This window comes from Myotis nattereri, assembly GCF_964212035.1.
Source record: "Myotis nattereri genome assembly, chromosome: 21".
NCBI lineage: Eukaryota > Metazoa > Chordata > Mammalia > Chiroptera > Vespertilionidae > Myotis > Myotis nattereri.
The window spans coordinates 99,788-117,133 of NC_138097.1; the positions used below are offsets into that span (position 1 = coordinate 99,788).

The 17,346-nt window shown below is 39.9% G+C and overlaps 1 protein-coding gene across 1 annotated transcript in view; it reads left to right on the plus strand.

The window, feature by feature from the left end:
* SCAPER (S-phase cyclin A associated protein in the ER) overlaps window positions 1–17,346 on the plus strand; it is a 161,646-nt gene that overhangs the window by 33,145 nt on the left and 111,155 nt on the right. Inside the window, exons 11-17 of the mRNA XM_081114903.1 lie at window positions 4,184–4,354; window positions 6,861–6,936; window positions 7,137–7,254; window positions 7,524–7,635; window positions 9,552–9,692; window positions 14,470–14,625; window positions 15,351–15,493. Of these exons, the coding sequence (XP_080971029.1) occupies window positions 4,184–4,354; window positions 6,861–6,936; window positions 7,137–7,254; window positions 7,524–7,635; window positions 9,552–9,692; window positions 14,470–14,625; window positions 15,351–15,493 (917 nt within the window). The remainder of the gene's footprint in view (window positions 1–4,183; window positions 4,355–6,860; window positions 6,937–7,136; window positions 7,255–7,523; window positions 7,636–9,551; window positions 9,693–14,469; window positions 14,626–15,350; window positions 15,494–17,346) is intronic.

The following is a 17,346-nucleotide window of genomic DNA, read 5'->3' on the forward strand; positions in this document are numbered from 1 at the left end:
TTTTGGATGAGTACTTCTGCTCATATTTTCCTATTTCCCACATTAGTATTAAGATACTAGATCTAAGGATAGTCCAGAATAGGTCATGCTAGTTTTGTTTATAAAGTAACTTTCAGAAGAAATAAGCATATATAAAAAGTTGTTGTGAAAAATTATTCAAATGTGCTTTTCTAAATGGCCACCATCCTATATAATAAAAGGCTAATAAACAAATCAATCAAATAGCAGAACAACCGGTCGCTATGACGTGCACTGACGACCAGGGGCCAGATGCTCAATGCAGGAGCTGCCCCTGGTGGTCAGTGCACTCCCCCGTGGGAAGCTCAGCCAGAAGCCCGGCTCACGGCTGGCGAGCGCAGTGGCCGTGGTGGGAGTCTCTCCCGCCTCAGTGGCAGTCGGACATTCCCCTGAGGGCTCCTGGACTGGGAGGGATGATCTCCCCTGCCCCCCGAGTGCAGGAATTTCATGCACTGGGCCTCTAGTATACTATAATTTCTTTAAAAACTTAGTGCCTCCAGGCTGTTTCCATTTACATCTGTTGGCCAAACCTTAAATACATGGCCCCACCTAACTGACAGCCTAACTAGTCTATCTGTCTCCACTTTCAAATCCTCCTAGGTCACTGTCATTATAGTTATCAGTTCAAAGCTCAGGTTTAATTAAATTACTTTCTTGTTCCATAATGGTCAGTGAGTCACTATTTCTTACAAATTAAGTTCAAACTCTTTTACTTACTATGATACGAGTTTCCTCCTCGACCATTTCACCTCGACCCCCTGGTCTTTCCTACCTTCTTCACTCCTCTCAACTGGCCAGTTCCTGAATACACATGAGCCTTCAGTTTTCCCCCACTTCTCTCATAACAGACCTCCACCAGGCTGATCTTCCTAAAAGCCCATCAGCAACTTCTGACTCACATCACAGACTTCCAAACCTGTCCCCAGTGAAATTTCTTTTATCAACTCAGATTTCATCATTTCTATGAAAAATAACCTACCCATTCTTTGAATAGTCACTTTTTTATACTGCCTTACATTATAATAAATTGTAAATGTTCTGTTACTCACCTTTACAGTCCTGGGAACCCCAAGTCTCTGAGTCCTTACCTACCGGCTGCATAGCACATACTTACTCAGTGGAATTGGTGTGTGAGCACTGGATTTATGGAAGGAAAGAGAAAAACCTCAGCTCTCTGTGGATAAAATCTCATTTAAATTGGATTAAATGCTATATCAACAACTAGTATTATTCATTACATAATTTTCCCTTAAGTCTATATGTACTCATTTGGAATTGCTTTGAGTGAATTGTGTTAACATACAAAGTTTAATGTGGATTTGCATCAGGAAGAACAATTTGTAGGAGCTATTTTCAGCTCTAACAAGGAAGTGACAGTTTTAAAATTTTAGGAGAAGTATTATAACTTATCTCAGTCAAACACTTGCTAGGTCATTTCGTTGTCACTTACGTTATTTTCTTTTTTAACTTCCAGGCCTATTCAGAAAAAATAAAAGAAACTTTTAGTTTTGCTTGCTGCTAATTTTCTTGTGGCCAAGATAGAAATGAAAATAGTTTCAATATTGAATTGTCTCTGTATTAAAATATTATAACATCTATTTCATATTAATCTTTTGTCCATGTTGGCCAATTTCATTAGCTCTTTATTAGGTTCAGGCAGGAAAATTACGGCTATCAAATTTGAAATAAATATTTGCAATTAAAAAAATTAGTGCCTCATCATACTGCAAGATGCTGTCAGCAGATGATAATAGGCCAAATTATACTTCTGATACAGATGAAACCATATGGGTTAAGGGAGAAATAAGATTGATAGTAACAAGAAAAAAAATATTTAGGTTCCTTTAATAAGGAATAAAGAATAATTTGTTTTTCTAACTTGGATTTTTTAGTGTGAATGGTTTCAAAGGTTGAACATCATTATAGTATAACAAGTAGTGGATTTAATATATGGGGTAGAAATTGGTCATATTTAAATTTTTTCTTTTCATAGATATACAAATGATGTATGCAGATATTAATTTGAAATTCACAGTGTGAAATAGTAAAACTTACATGTGGGTAATGGAATCATCACTTCATCCTTAAGGTCTCTCGTATGTAACGTCTTCTCAGGTCTTCAGAGACTAAATGGAAATGTACTTGGGGCAAGATACAATTGAGGAAATGGGCTCATGTGTGAACTTACTTTTTGTGAAGTTAAATATTTCAGCTTTACTATTTGTATTTTTTTAATATATTTTATTGATTTTTTACAGAGAGGAAGGGAAAAGGATAGAGAGACAGAAACATCGATGAGAGAGAAACATCGATCAGCTGCCTCCTGCACACCCTCCACTGAGGATGTGCCCGCAACCAAGGCACTTGCCCTTGACCGGAATTGAACCTGGGACCCTTCAGTCCACAGACTGACCCTCTATCTACCAAGCCAAAGCGGTCAGGGCTACTATTTGTATTTTTACATTGCTATTAGTTGTAATATCTGTGTGGGACATAACAGCAGTCAGCTTCTGTATTCTAGGGTTTATAGAGAACAACTTTATGATGTAAAGAAATAGACTCTTATCTAAACTTCCTCACCCCATTGTATTCCCAGGGAGAGTGGTTGTATGGGGCCGAGGGTAGAGAGACGAGGTGGGAAGGAGGAGGGGACACTTTCAAGGAGCTAGCAGAGCCTGGGTTCCCCAACACATTCATTTTTGAGCTGGGGCTAAGCATTTGCATTTTTAAATGCCTTTATTGAGGTATAATTGATTTTTAGTAAACTTCACATATCTGAAATATATAAACTGATAAATTTTGATATGTTTATAACTATGAAGTCATCGCTACAGTAGGATAATGAACATACTGATTGCCCTAAAAGTGTCCGCTTTCCCCCCTTGTCATGCCCACTTTCTGCCATTCCTTGTACCCCTTCCCAGGTCATCATTTTCCTGCTGTCACTACTTATTACTTGGTATTTTCAGAGCTTTATGTCAGTGGAATAATGCAATCTTTGTGTGGCTTCTTTCACGCAAGCATATTTGTTTTGCATTTCATTCATGTAGTTGTGTATTAGTTCATTCTTTTTTATTGTCTTTAGGCCTATTCTGTTGTATGCATGTAACACAGTATATTTATTCATCCATTCATTTGATGACATGTTTGAGTTTTTCCCAGGTCCTCTGTTACAAAGGCGCCATGAACATTTGTCTTTGTTTCGAACACATATTTTCATTTCTCTTGGGAAGACAGGTCACTTTTGTAGATAATATTGTCCAGGTCTCCTATGTTTTTGGTACTTGTTCTATCAGTCAACAGAGGGATATGGAAATATCTGAATATCACTGTGGAGCTATATTTGTATATGTATTTAGCTTACCTTGGGGATTTATAAAGTAATTATTCTGATCTATATTACTTGTAATACATATATCTAAGTTAGGTATCATCAATATTACATAAATTCTTTCTCTGTTTCCCTTATTGTAAAACTGGAGGCCCGGTGCACGAAATTTGTGCACGTGGGGGGTGGTCCCTCAGTCCGGCCTGTGCCCTCTCGCAGTCCAGGAGCCCTTAGGGGGTGTCTGACTGACGGCTTAGGCCCACAGGGTGCGGGCCTAAGCCTGCAGTTGGAGATCACACTGACCACCAGGAGGCAGCTGCCCCTGGTGGTCAGTGCACATCATAGTGACGCGTCTCTCCCCTGGTGGTCAGTGTGCGTCATAGCGACTGGTCGTTCTGCCGTCTGGTCGATTTGCATATTAGCCTTTTATTATTTAGGATTATTATATAGGATGGTTTCCCTTAATTTTTAAGATACTTGATCTATAACTTTTGAATTTTTTTGCATGCAAATGAAATTGACACTGTCATTAATAATAATACCTGTTATTTATACAACTTCACAGTTTCTCATACACAGCAGTCTGGTAAGGAAGGTAAGTCATGGATTATTGTACCATGTTATGAAATACAAAATGGGCTCTTGCTTTTAAGAAACTTTCAAGTCACACAGCTAGTGAGTGGTTGAGCCTATAGTGGACCTGAGGTTTTATAATTCTAGAACAATGCTATCTTCTGTATACAGTTGAGTGTGTGATTAGAATATAAAGAGTGAGATAACTACTGAACTTGCCAGTCAAGTGGTGACCCTTCATGCTTTTTGTTTTTAACTTTGCAGTCCATGGCAGAAGTTCTTGCTAAAAAGGAAGAGCTAGCAGATCGCCTAGAAAAGGCCAATGAAGAAGCCATTGCTAGTGCTATTGCTGAAGAGGAACAATTAACTAGAGAAATCGAAGCTGAAGAAAACAATGATATTAATATTGAAACTGACAACGACAGTGATTTTTCTGTGAGCTTTTAGAATTTTATAATTGCTCAAAAAAGTATATTCAAAAATAAAATTCTTACCGCCAGAAGGACCTAGAGTTCATCCAGTCCTATTTAAAATGACTTTTAAAATTATCTTCAATAATTGTATTATTCTGTGTGATTAAGACAAAGAATAAATAATTGCAATTCTTATTTTAGCACTTTAACATTATTAAGAGTTTTTAGTACAATGCATTTGACAAGTTAGAAGTTATTTTCTTTTTACAAATCAAGAAATTGAATCTCAGAAAGTAAGGACTTAGCATTACTCAGATTGTAATTGCAGAGATTGAAGAAGAATATAAGGCATTTTACTGTTTTTATTCTAATAAAAAACAAACAATACGCTGCTTCGCTGTCACTAAGTGCTCAGCATACTCAAGTATGTTGATGAGAGGGATTTCTTTCCTTTTTTTAAAAAAATGTATTTTATTGATTTTTTACAGAGAGGAAGGGAGAGGGATAGAGAGTTAGAAACATCAATGAGAGAGAAACATCGATCAGCTGCTTCTTGAACACCCCCTACTGGGGATGTGCCCGCAACCAAGGTACATGCCCTTGACCGGAATCGAACCCGGGACCCTTGAGTCCGCAGGCTGATGCTCTATCCACTAAGCCAAACCGGTTAGGGCTCTTTTTTAAAAAATATACTTTTATTGACTTCAGAGAAGAAGGCAGAGGGAGAGAGAGAGAAACATCAATGATGAGAGAGAATCATTGATCAGCTGCCTCCTGTACTCCCCACACTGGGGATCGAGCCCACAACCCTGGCATGTGCCCTGAGCAGGAATTAAACCATGACCTCCTGGTTCATAGGTCGATGCTCAACCACTGAGCCACACCTGCTGGGCGAGAGGGATTTCTTAAAGAATAATCTTGAGGTCTTCTAATGTGTGATCTGAATATGTCAGGATGTGTGTAGCACTAGTGTACTATGTTAGTGTAGTGTAGTTCATTAGAGTGTGCTATGTTAGTGTAGTGTAGTTCATTAGAGTGTGCTATGTTAGTGTAGTGTAGTTCATTAGAGTGTGCTATGTTAGTTTAGTGTAGTTCATTAGAGTGTGCTATGTTAGTGTAGTGTAGTTCATTAGAGTGTGCTATGTTAGTGTAGTACAGTTCATTAGAGTGCTATGTTAGTGTAGTGTAGTTCATTAGAGTGTGCTATGTTAGTTTAGTGTAGTTCATTAGAGTGTGCTATGTTAGTGTAGTGTAGTTCATTAGAGTGTGCTATGTTAGTGTAGTACAGTTCATTAGAGTGTGCTATGTTAGTGTAGTGTAGTTCATTAGAGTGTGCTATGTTAGTGTAGTGTAGTTCATTAGAGTGTGCTATGTTAGTGTAGTGTAGTTCATTAGAGTGTGCTATGTTAGTGTAGTGTAGTTCATTAGAGTGTGCTATGTTAGTGTAGTACAGTTCATTAGAGTGTGCTATGTTAGTGTAGTGTAGTTCATTAGAGTGTGCTATGTTAGTTAGTGTAGTTCATTAGAGTGTGCTATGTTAGTGTAGTACAGTTCATTAGAGTGTGCTATGTTAGTGTAGTGTAGTTCATTAGAGTGTGCTATGTTAGTGTAGTGTAGTTCATTAGAGTGTGCTATGTTAGTGTAGTGTAGTTCATTAGAGTGTGCTATGTTAGTGTAGTGTAGTTCATTAGAGTGTGCTATGTTAGTGTAGTACAGTTCATTAGAGTGTGCTATGTTAGTGTAGTACAGTTCATTAGAGTATGCTGTAATAGGATAGGCCAGTGGTCGGCAAACTCATTAGTCAGCAGAGCCAAATGTCAACAGTACAACAATTGAAATTTCTTTTGAGAGCCAAATTTTTTAAACTTAAACTATATAGGTAGGTACATTGTTATTAACTTAATTAGGATACTCCTAAGGCTTAGGAAGAGCAACACTCAAGGGGCCAAAGAGCCGCATATGGCTCGTGAGCTGCAGTTTGTCGACCACGAGATAGGGCAATATGTTTCCTTTCATATATATAGCTAGATATATAGATAGATTATATCTACATCTATATGTATATCTATCTATCTATATATCAGAGAGGAAGGGAGAGGGGGAGAGAGATAGAAACATTAATGATGAGAAAGAATCATTGATCGGCTGCCTCCTTCAGGCCCCCTACTGGGGATCGAGCCCACAACCTGGGCATGTGCCCTGACTGGAATTGAACCGTGACCTCCAGGTTCATAGGTCAATGCTTAACCACGCTGGCTGGGCCCAGTATGTTTCTTTTAAATTCACTTGATTTGTCTCTGCTATGAAATGACAAGTAGATTTGTCTTCCTCTTAAAGTGTTTACACTATGGCATTTTTAACTTGGTTATTATTGTGACCATAAGAGTTATGTGCTTTATTCTAGTTTTGAGCTAGTTATTAGATGAAATGTACTAGCACAAGCTGGAAAAATTTCATATGCAGTTTACTTTTTAAGGTTATAATTGTGTTCAAATATTTGTTTTTGAATTTTCCTTATTACATTTTAGGCCAGCATGGGCAGTGGAAATGTATTTTTCTGTGGTATGTCTATGGACTGGAATGATGTCCTTGCGGATTATGAAGGTATTGTGTGTGTGTGTGTGTGTGTGTGTTTTGTGTACAGGTAGAGGGGTCTAAAGTAGAGGACCTTATTACACAAACTTCTATGTAAAATAAAAAATTTGGAGTAAGAATGCTGATGCCTTTTAAAAGTCTGTTTTAAATGTTAGTTTTATAGAACTCTGTGCTTAAGCGGTAACAGTGGTTTTCTTTTTAATGAACAGCTCGTGAATCTTGGCGCCAGAATACATCCTGGGGGGATATTGTAGAGGAGGAGCCTGCAAGACCTCCCGGACATGGAATTCACATGCATGAGAAACTTTCCTCCCCATCTCGCAAAAGGTCTGGTCTCAGAAAACTTAAAATACTTCACAGGAGGGAAACTCACCACTCTCGACTGTTAGACAGAGTTGCTGAATAACATTTTAAGGCACATGACTCAGGACAGTTCAGATTCTTTGAAAAGTGACAGTGTTTTCCTGAAAAGTTAGACCGAAATTATCTTTGTGTACTTTTTGTATTTATTTTTAGAACTTTGAAGACAAAAGAAAATATTTTTGGTTTTATCATGTAAACATTCGTGTCGTCTGTTTATTTGCTTGTATTAATAGAACAATTGCAGAATCTAAGAAGAAACATGAAGAAAAACAGATGAAAGCACAGCAGCTAAGGGAAAAGTTACGTGAAGAGAAAACATTAAAGCTTCAGAAATTGTTAGAAAGGGTGAGTTTTTAATATTTAGGAAATTATGATAGCCTTAAATTGATGGGCTTCTTTTCAAATTGAACTTTTCTTATGGTCTGAGAGAAGCTAAAAGAACTATGAAAACAATGAAATATTCTAGGAAACAAAGTATTTATGTCAGTTGGATTACAGAAGGTTACCTGTAAAAAGAGTTTTCAGTTCCGAAATTAGCTGGTAAATTCTTGTTTTGCAGCGTTGGCATGGATTATTTTTGCCATTTTCGTTGCAGGGTTTCCTTGGGGAGTCCTGTGCAAAGTGTAGAAGACTTGGTAGGACAGTTTTGAGCCTCATATTGTAAAGTTTGAGTAAGTGGGGCAGTAATGAGAATTATAGGCGAGATTCTTAAGAGTATTTAGAGCAGTGTTACTTCTGATCAGTGTGGCATAGTGGAAGGAACATGGACCCTAGATGGCCAACCAGGCCAAATCCTGGTTTTGCTACGAAAGATATGGTGCCTGGAGCAAGTTACTTTAACAATACTGGTTTCAGTTTGTTTATCTGTAAAGTGAAATTGTAATTAACCTGTTGTGGTGACTAAATGTGGCAAGTGTGTGAAACAGCAGCACGCTTCTAGGATGGCTGCTGGCTGATGCTCAGTTTGTTGTTACCTGCATGTGGCAGATGTAGGTGAGGACTGTGTTAGTTATGTGTTCTGTGTAACAAATGCCCTCAGAACTTGGCAGCCTACAGCACACATTTATTAGCTCACAGCCTCTGTGGGCATGGGAAGGGGGGTGGCTTGCCTAGTGACTTCTGCTCAGAGTCCCTCACGAGGTGTAGTCACGCTGTCGGCTGGGGCAGCAGTCACTGAGCTGACGGATCCACTTCCAGACTCCCCTGTGCTTATGGCAGCTTCAGGTCCTCTTATCAGCTGGCTGTAGACCTCAGTTCCTCACTTTCTTCATGACATGGCTGCCCGCTTCCCCCAAGAAAGTATCTGAGAGAGAGAGGAAGAAAGAGCAAATAAGCTGCCAGAATGGAAGTTGCACTATTTTTTATAGTCTTTTTCTCAATATATAATATAACCTCCACTGATTGGGAGATCAGTTCTTGAAATTGTGCATTAGAGGTTCTCTGGTTTACTTTTCCCATCAATGTAGGTATCTCTTCCATTACTTTTCTTGATAAATCCCACCTTGCATTTGCATAAAAGGTATTGTTTCAACGCTGTTACATACATGCTCTCACCTGATCACCATAGTAACTGTGAGAGATACAGAGTTCAACAGGTACTGAGCCCATTTCACAGATGTGAAAACAGTGTAGGAGAGGCTAAGTGCTGCTTCTGGGCTCACCACCTTACTTAGGGCTTTGAGGATCTGTCCTCTGGATTCTATCCATGCTGTTCCTGTGTCATACTTTTTTAGGTGTTTAAACACATAATTATGTAGGCTCATTCATGTTGAGCCAACATCTGATTTTCTATAATTTATTCTCATTGGTGCTGGATTATATTTCCTATTATATCTATTTTTGTTCTTCTGGAGGCTGTTTTTCCTTCTTATGCAAATGAATGTAATTTTTCAGATTTCTCACCATTTTCCATTCTCAAGGATAAAATTACTTACTTGTCTTGAATTTGGTTACTAGAGACATTAGGTTTATGAGGCTAACAAGTACACACTGTTTTAATGAAAGCTTGCTCGTGGTGCAGTACAGTGACAGCAGGTGTTTCAGTTGAGCCATGTCTAATGCACAGCTCTAAGATTTGTACCTGTATTGACTCAATCTTGAAAACAAGCCAGTGAGTTAGATTATGAACTCGAGCAGGCTGTCTCTGTAGTCTGCTCCATTAACTCCTTTCCCTTACAAGTACTAAACTGTTCATCAGTTTGCACTTCTGTGAAATGACTGTGTGTGCTGAAAGTGAGGATGTGGTACTTCACTATATGCAGGAAAAAGATGTCCGGAAGTGGAAGGAAGAATTGCTAGATCAACGACGTAGGATGATGGAAGAGAAATTGCTTCATGCTGAATTTAAGCGAGAAGTGCAATTACAAGCAATTGTTAAAAAAGCACAAGAGGAAGAAGCTAAGGTAAGTACATCAATCTTAGGTGCTTTGAGCATTGAATTAGTTACCTAAGTCCTTTTCAACATTTGTCATTTAAAAAACTAATGTTTATCAAATGTCTATTCTGTCCAGAATAACAGCATTTTACAGGCTCATTTTAAGCTTGTTAGGTGCAGTATCTTGTCTTTATAATAATCCTATGATGTAGCCCTAGCCGGCTTGGCTCAGTGGATAGAGCGTCGGCCTGTGGACTGAAGGATCGCGGGTTCGATTCCGGTCAAGGGCATATGCCTGGGTTGCGGGCTTGATCCCCAGTAGGGGGCGTGCAGGAGGCAGCCAATCAATGATTCTCTCGTCATTGATGTTTCTATCTCTCTCTCCCTCTCCCTTCCTCTTTGAAATCAATAAAAATATTTTAAAAAATAATCCTATGATGTATATATATATTTTTTACAGCTTTATTGAGGTATAATTGACAGACAATAGATATGTAAAGCATCAGTTTGATGAGTTTTGACATGTATATATTCCTGCAACTATCATATCATAAAAATTTTAAACAATTCCATCACCCTCAAAAGTTTCTTCATTCTTTCTTGTAATTCCTTCCTTCCTCCCTCCAACTGTTCCCATGCAATTTCTGACCTGCTTTTTGTCACTGTAGCTGTAAACATTTTCTGGAATTTTGTATGAATGGGATCATGCAGTATGTACTCTCTCCTCTGGTGTCTTTCACTTAGCATAGTGATTTTGATTTTATCCATACTGTTGTGTATATCAGTTACTTTTTCATTGCTGAGAAGTATATACCACTGAATAGAATTACCATAATTTGTTAATTCAGCAGCTGTTGATGGACATTTGTTTTCAGATATAACTGCATTGAATATTCATGTACCAATATTCATTCATGCAGATGTGTGCTTTTATTTTCTTGGGTAAATACCTGAGAATGGATCATGATAGGTTCATGTGTCCATGTTTAACTTCTTTTGTTGTTGTTAATCTTCACCTGAGAATGTTTTTTTCCCATTGATTTTAAGAGAGACTATAAGGAGGGAGGGAGGGGGGTAGAGAGAGAGAGAGAAATACTAATGTGAGAGAGACACATTGACTGGTGCCTCCTGCATGCTCCCCAACCAGGGCCAGGGATTGAACCTGCCATCCAGGTATGTGCCCTTGACTGGAAATCGATCTGTGTGTTTTTTAAAGCATATTTGTATTGATTTCAGAGAGGGAGAGAGAGACAGAGACATCAGTGATGAGAGAGAATCGTGGATCGGCTGCTTCCTACACGCCCCTCTACTGGGGATCAAGCCTGCAACCTGGACATATGCCCTTGACTGGAATCGAACCTGGGATCCTTCAGTCCACAGGCCGACACTCTATCCACTGAGCCAAACCAGCTAGAGCTGTATCTGTGTTTTGCATATATTTTCTCTCAGTCTGTAGATTGCCTTTAAAAAAAAGTTTCTATTGATTTTAAGAGCAAGAGAGAGGAAAGGAGAAGGAGAGAGAGATGGAAATATCAATGATGAGAGAGAATCATTGATCGGCTACCTCCTGCATGCCCCACACTAGGGATCGAGCCCTCAACCCGGGCATATGCCATGACCAGGAATCGAACCTTGACCTCCTGGTTCATAGGTCTATACTTAACCACTGAGTCACACCTTTTCATTTTTGTGACAGTACCTTTTGAAGTCTTACAAATTGATAAAATTCAAAATGTTGACATTTTTCTTCTATACTTGGTGAGTTTTACATCCTATTTTAAAAATCTTTACCTAAACCTAAGGTTACTAAGATTTTTTTCTCAAGTTTCTTTCTAGAAGTTTTTAATTTTACACTGAGGTCTATATTCCATTGTGAGTTGTGTTTTGTATATGGTGAAGGCGAGGGTTAAGAAGAAATTTTACCATATGGATAACTAGTGTTCCAGTACCAGCTGCTGAAAATCCTTTCCTTTATGTGTCGAATGGCCTTGCTGAAAAGCAGCTGCCGTGTGTGCGGGCTGTTTCTGACGTCTGAGGCCGCATTTGTAGTGACGGGTTCCTGGAGTCTTTGCTGCCGTCAAAGAGCGTAGCTCAGCCTTCACTTTCCCAGTTCACCACCACTTCACTGTGTTTTCTAGCTTTAAAGAATGAAAACGTGGCCCTCGCCGGGTTTGCTCAGTGGATAGAGCGTCTGCCTGTGGACTGAAGGATCCTGGGCTCGTTTCCACTGAAGGGCCTGTACCTCGGTTGCAGGCCCCGTCCCGGCCCGCAACCAGTCGATGTGTTTATCTCACATCGATGTTTCTCTCTCTCTTTCCCTCTCTCTTATACTCTCTCTAAAAATCAATGGAAAAATATCCTCGAGTGAGGATTAAAAAAAAAAGAATGAAAGGTTCAACCCCAACTGACTTTTTTCAGGTTTCTCATTAGCTACACTTTACTCATAAACACTGCTGTCAAGTTTTGCTGGACTCTTAAGAATCAGTATATATGAAGTTGAGGGTGCAGTGCATACAGTTCAGTACCTTGTACCTAACAGTCATTCACTCAGTGTAAGTTGAAGAAAAATGATTTGTTAATTAAGGTCTGTCTTCAGGTTTGTCCAAACTCCTTAGAACACATATATGTAACTGTTTTAATCTTAATGTAATTTGTATGGTTGCAGATTATAAGGATATTATGTAGAACTTTATAAGATGGTCTCTATGAGAATCCTAATTTATTTATTGACTTAAAATACTTTTTTTTCTTTTTTTTATTTTATTTAAATCTTTATTGTTCAGATTATTACATTTGTTCCTCTTTTTTTCCCCCATAACTCCCCTCCTCCCAGTTCCCGCCCCACCCTCTGCCCTCACTCCCCACCCACTGTCCTCATCCATAGGTGCACGATTTTTGTCCAGTCTCTTCCCGCATCTCCCACACCCCTTTCCCCCCCAAGAATAGTCAGTCCATTCCCTTTCTATGTCCCTGATTCTATTATAATCAACAGTTCATTCTGTTCATCAGATTATTTATTCACTTGATTTTTAAATTCACTTGTTGATAGATGCATATTTGTTGTTCATAATTTGTATCTTTACCTTTTTCTTCCTCTTCCTCTTCTTAAAGGATACCTTTCAGCATTTCATATAATCCTGGTTTGGAGGTGATGAACTCCTTTAGCTTTTCCTTATCTGTGAAGCTCTTTATCTGACCTTCAATTCTGAATGATAGCTTTGCTGGATAAAGTAATCTTGGTTGTAGGTTCTTGGTATTCATCACTTTGAATATTTCTTGCCACTCCCTTCTGGCCTGCAAAGTTTCTGTTGAGAAATCAGCTGACAGTCGTATGGGTATTCCCTTGTAGGTAACTGAGTTTCTTTCTCTTGCTGCTTTTAAGATTCTCTCTTTATCTTTTGCTCTTGGCATTTTAATGATGATGTGTCTTGGTGTGGTCCTCTTTGGATTCCTTTTGTTTGGGGTTCTCCGCGCTTCTTGGACCTGTAAGTCCATTTCTTTCACCAGGTGGGGGAAGTTTTCTGTCAATATTTCTTCAAATAGGTTTTCAATATCTTGCTGTCTCTCATCTTCTGGCACCCCTATAATTCTGATGTTGGTACGCTTGAAGCTGTCCCAGAGGCTCCTTACACTATCCTCGCATTTTTGGATTCTTTTTTCATTTTGCTTTTCCCGTTGGGTGTTTTTTGCTTCCTTGCGTTTCAAATCATTGACTTGATTCTTGCGCTTCTCTGGTCTGCTGTGGGGAGTCTGTATAATATTCGTTATATCAGTCCATGTATGCTTAATTTCTAGTTGGTTCCCCAATATAAGATCGAGGGTCTCATTAGTTTTCTTGTAGATCTCATTAAGTTTATCGGCGGCTTCTAAACAGTTCTTGAGAGACCTTAAAAGTGTGGTTCTGAACTCTATATCTTCCATTGACAATTTTGTCCTGTTTCTTTGTCTCCGCATTTTGTTATGCTTCCTTGGTGCACCCCCTAGTGGTCTGAACTTCTGTCCTCTAGGGAGGTGCTAATCTGGCGTTTGCCTGAGGCTATCCGGCAAATGCCTCTGTGCAGGGCTTGGGCGGGGCGGGCGGCACAGGATCAACAGGGTGGGCCGGAGAGAGCAGTTGTGGCGGCTCTCAGTCCTGTCCCCAGGGGCTCTGCCTCTCTGAGTCCCAGCACCCGCTGCAAACCTCGGAGAGAAAGCTGCACTCGCTCTGACCGAAGCCAGACAGTCCCGCTTCTCCCGTTTGAGTCTGGGTCCCTAAAGACTCGCCCGGATCTGGAGCTCAGAGTCTGCGACTCCCTCCCGATTGAAAACGCCAACCGCGCCCTCCGCCAGCCCGCTCCGCGCACTCCGCACCTCAGAATTTGACTTCAGCACTGCGCCTCCTCTGAGTGTCCGTATGCGTTTCTCTTTCCTCCTAGTTGTAGGACTTCCACTCAGCCAGCGTTCCTGTGGTTCTGGGTGATGTCCCTTCCGTTTTCTGGTTTCACTTTTGAAGTAGTTGTTCAAGGCAGCAAACTCCGGCGTTAACCTATGCCGCCATCTTGGTTCTCCCTTATTGACTTAAAATACTTTCTGTGGCAGACTTTTATTTATTTTACATCAGTTCTTACTAAGGCCTGTGGATTTATTTTATAACTGTATTATTATCCATTTTTGAGGTAAATATTGAAGAAAACACTCATAGACTATTACACTTTTGTTTTATGCCTTTACACTGGTTTATGTTATAATGTAAAGACGGTTAAGTTTATTTTTGTGGCATACCCTAGAATTAACTTTATTTGAAATTCACTTTTTTTTAAATAAAGGTAAATGAAATTGCTTTCATAAATACCCTTGAAGCCCAGAATAAACGCCATGATGTTTTATCAAAATTGAAGGAATATGAGCAGAGGCTTAATGAGTTACAGGAAGAGCGTCAGCGAAGACAGGAAGAAAAGCAAGCGCGTGACGAAGCTGTCCAGGTAGGATTTTATGTGGCAGCATTTATGGGCACCTGCCACATCGCAGGCATAAAGGGGGGGTTGCCAGATTCTTCTCTAAGCTGCCGTAACGTGTGCGTAACTGTGAAACCAAGTGCTGTGGTGTCCGAGAGGTTTTGGAAGGCGTAAGAGTGAGGAGATACCTTTCTAATTCCTTTGCCATAGGTTTATGTTCTTTATTTGTAAGGACATAGATTTACTTTATAAAGCCATGCTTCATTTATTAACATATTTATGGAGTCCCTCGCCTGTGCAAGATGCTTTCATGGAGTAGAAAGTTTTCCTCTGACCAAGGTCCTAAGCAGTGCATTCCCGTTACTTAAAAACCACAGCCACGGATACATGGAACATCCACCTATAAAATCTGTTAACTGTGCTTTCTTCATGCTGTTTTGGTGTTTCTAGAACCATTTCTAAACACAGGGCTTTAGAAGTGACTAACCATAAAATACTTACTAGGTTCTTGTAGAATATGAATAACATAGTATCTGCTGAACATAGCATTTATTCTGATCATTTTGTGTAACTCTGGTAAATTACATGAAAACCAGATATCACTGAAATTTGATTTTTGTTTCAATTCTGTGAAGCAAACTTACTGACAAGCCAGGGATCTCCATGGTTTTAATATACACGTTTACATCAAAGCTCTGTCATTTTCATTTTCCACATAAATCTAACATCTTTTAAAACATTTCTGACATTAGGAACGAAAGCGAGCACTGGAGGCAGAGCGGCAGGCCCGGGTGGAAGAATTGTTAATGAAGAGGAAGGAACAGGAAGCGCGGATTGAACAACAGAGGCAGGAGAAGGAAAAGGCCCGTGAGGACGCCGCCAGGGAAAGAGCGAGGTACCTGTTGTGATTTTGATCCTGACAAACGTTTTGCAGGGGGTCAATAGTCAAATCAAGTCTTAAAGGCACTTGCTGTCGTGTAGATGTTTTTAGAAACAGTCCAAGTACAGAAATGTCAATTTCCAGGCTTTATAGCATCATGTTAAAGTGAAAACCTTTTTAACCTTTCTGTTGGATGGAAGACATGGTATTTCAAAAATGTTTTGGTTGCAAGAAATAGAGTTTGATTCTGGCTGGCTTGATTCAGCCAAGGGGGTTTTCAGGAGCACGTTGGGAGCACACGTGGTAGGAGCTGAGACGAGCAGGCCTTCAGGTGGTCAGGCGTCGGAGGCCAGGCCACAGCATGGCCTTTCGGTAGCAACAGTCTGGTCAGCGTACTGTCACTCTGATTATGATAAGTGACCTTCGGCCATCCCTTTATTTTAAAATCAGTTGTTTAAGGTTTAAAGACCCAGGAAAAAGCATTTAATTGGCCAAGCCTAAGTCCCTTTTGGTTGGTCTATACCTTGCTGACATGTGAATTTTTTTCTGACCTTTTAATTATGTCAAATTTGGTGTATGTGAAAATGTACTGTCCAAGACTACTAATAAGGCCAGCACCGGTTTGGCTCAGTGGATAGAGCGTCGGCCTGCGGACTGAGGGGTCCCGGGTTCGATTCCGGTCAAGGGCATGTACCTTGGTTGCGGGCGCATCCCCAGTGGGGGGCGTGCAGGAGGCAGCTGATCGATGTTTCTCTCTCATCAATGTTTCTAACTCTCTATCCCTCTCCCTTCCTCTCTGTCAAAAATCAATAAAATATATTTAAAAAAAAAAAAAAAGACTACTAATAAGGCTGAGTAACTTTTTGCGTACTTAGCAGCTACTAAAAAAGAAATTGTATTTCTGTCTCAAACCATACAATAAAATCAACTCTTGGTGATTGTATTGTGAATACCCTATTGTTCTAGTACATGTTATTGAAAAATCAAAATTTTCCTACTGATCTAGAGAGCTTTCTGACATAAATCAAGTTTCCTTGGATGCATGGCTCTGTTTGTGGGCTCTGTCTTTTGATCTGGTGGTTACTTTCTTTATCCTCTGATTTAATTATCAAAGCTTTGTAATAATTTTGGTATCTAATGCTGTTAGGACGGTCTTGGCCCTTTCACATTTCTGTGTGACTATGATCTGTATAGGTTGGTTCTCTTCATGATTGTTTTTCATCAAATTTGGGAAGTGTTTGGCCATTATTTCTCCCGGTATTTATTTGCTGCTCTGAGCTTTAGTAGTTTCTCAGATTTCCCATGGTTTTGATGACCCTGACAGTTTTGAGAGTGGCCAGGTATTTTATACTGTTGCTCGGTTAGGATTTAATTGATGTGTTTCTGATGGTTAGCTTAGGGTTATGGTTTCTGACAGGAGGACCACAGGGCTAAATGTAAATTTCTATTCTGTTTTAAAAATATATATTTTATTGATTTTTTTTACAGAGAGGAAAGGAGAGAGATAGAGAGTCAGAAACATCGATGAGAGAGAAACATCGATCAGCTGCCTCCTGCACGCCCCCCACTGGGGATGTGCCCGCAACCAAGGTACATGCCCTTGACCAGAATCGAACCTGGGACCTTTCAGTCTGCAGGCTGATGCTCTATCCACTGAGCAAAACCGGTCAGGGCTAAATTTCTATTCTTAACATGTCAGAGGTTCATGCTGTCCACTGGACTTACCTCGGAGTTTGTGGACCTTGGTCACCTGGTGAGGATGGGGTCAGGTTTCTTCCTTGTGTAGTGACTTTAAAAATTTCCCTCTGCTGTCCTCCTTGGAAGCGAGCCACTGAGCAGAGCCCACACCTGTCGAGAGAAGAATCACT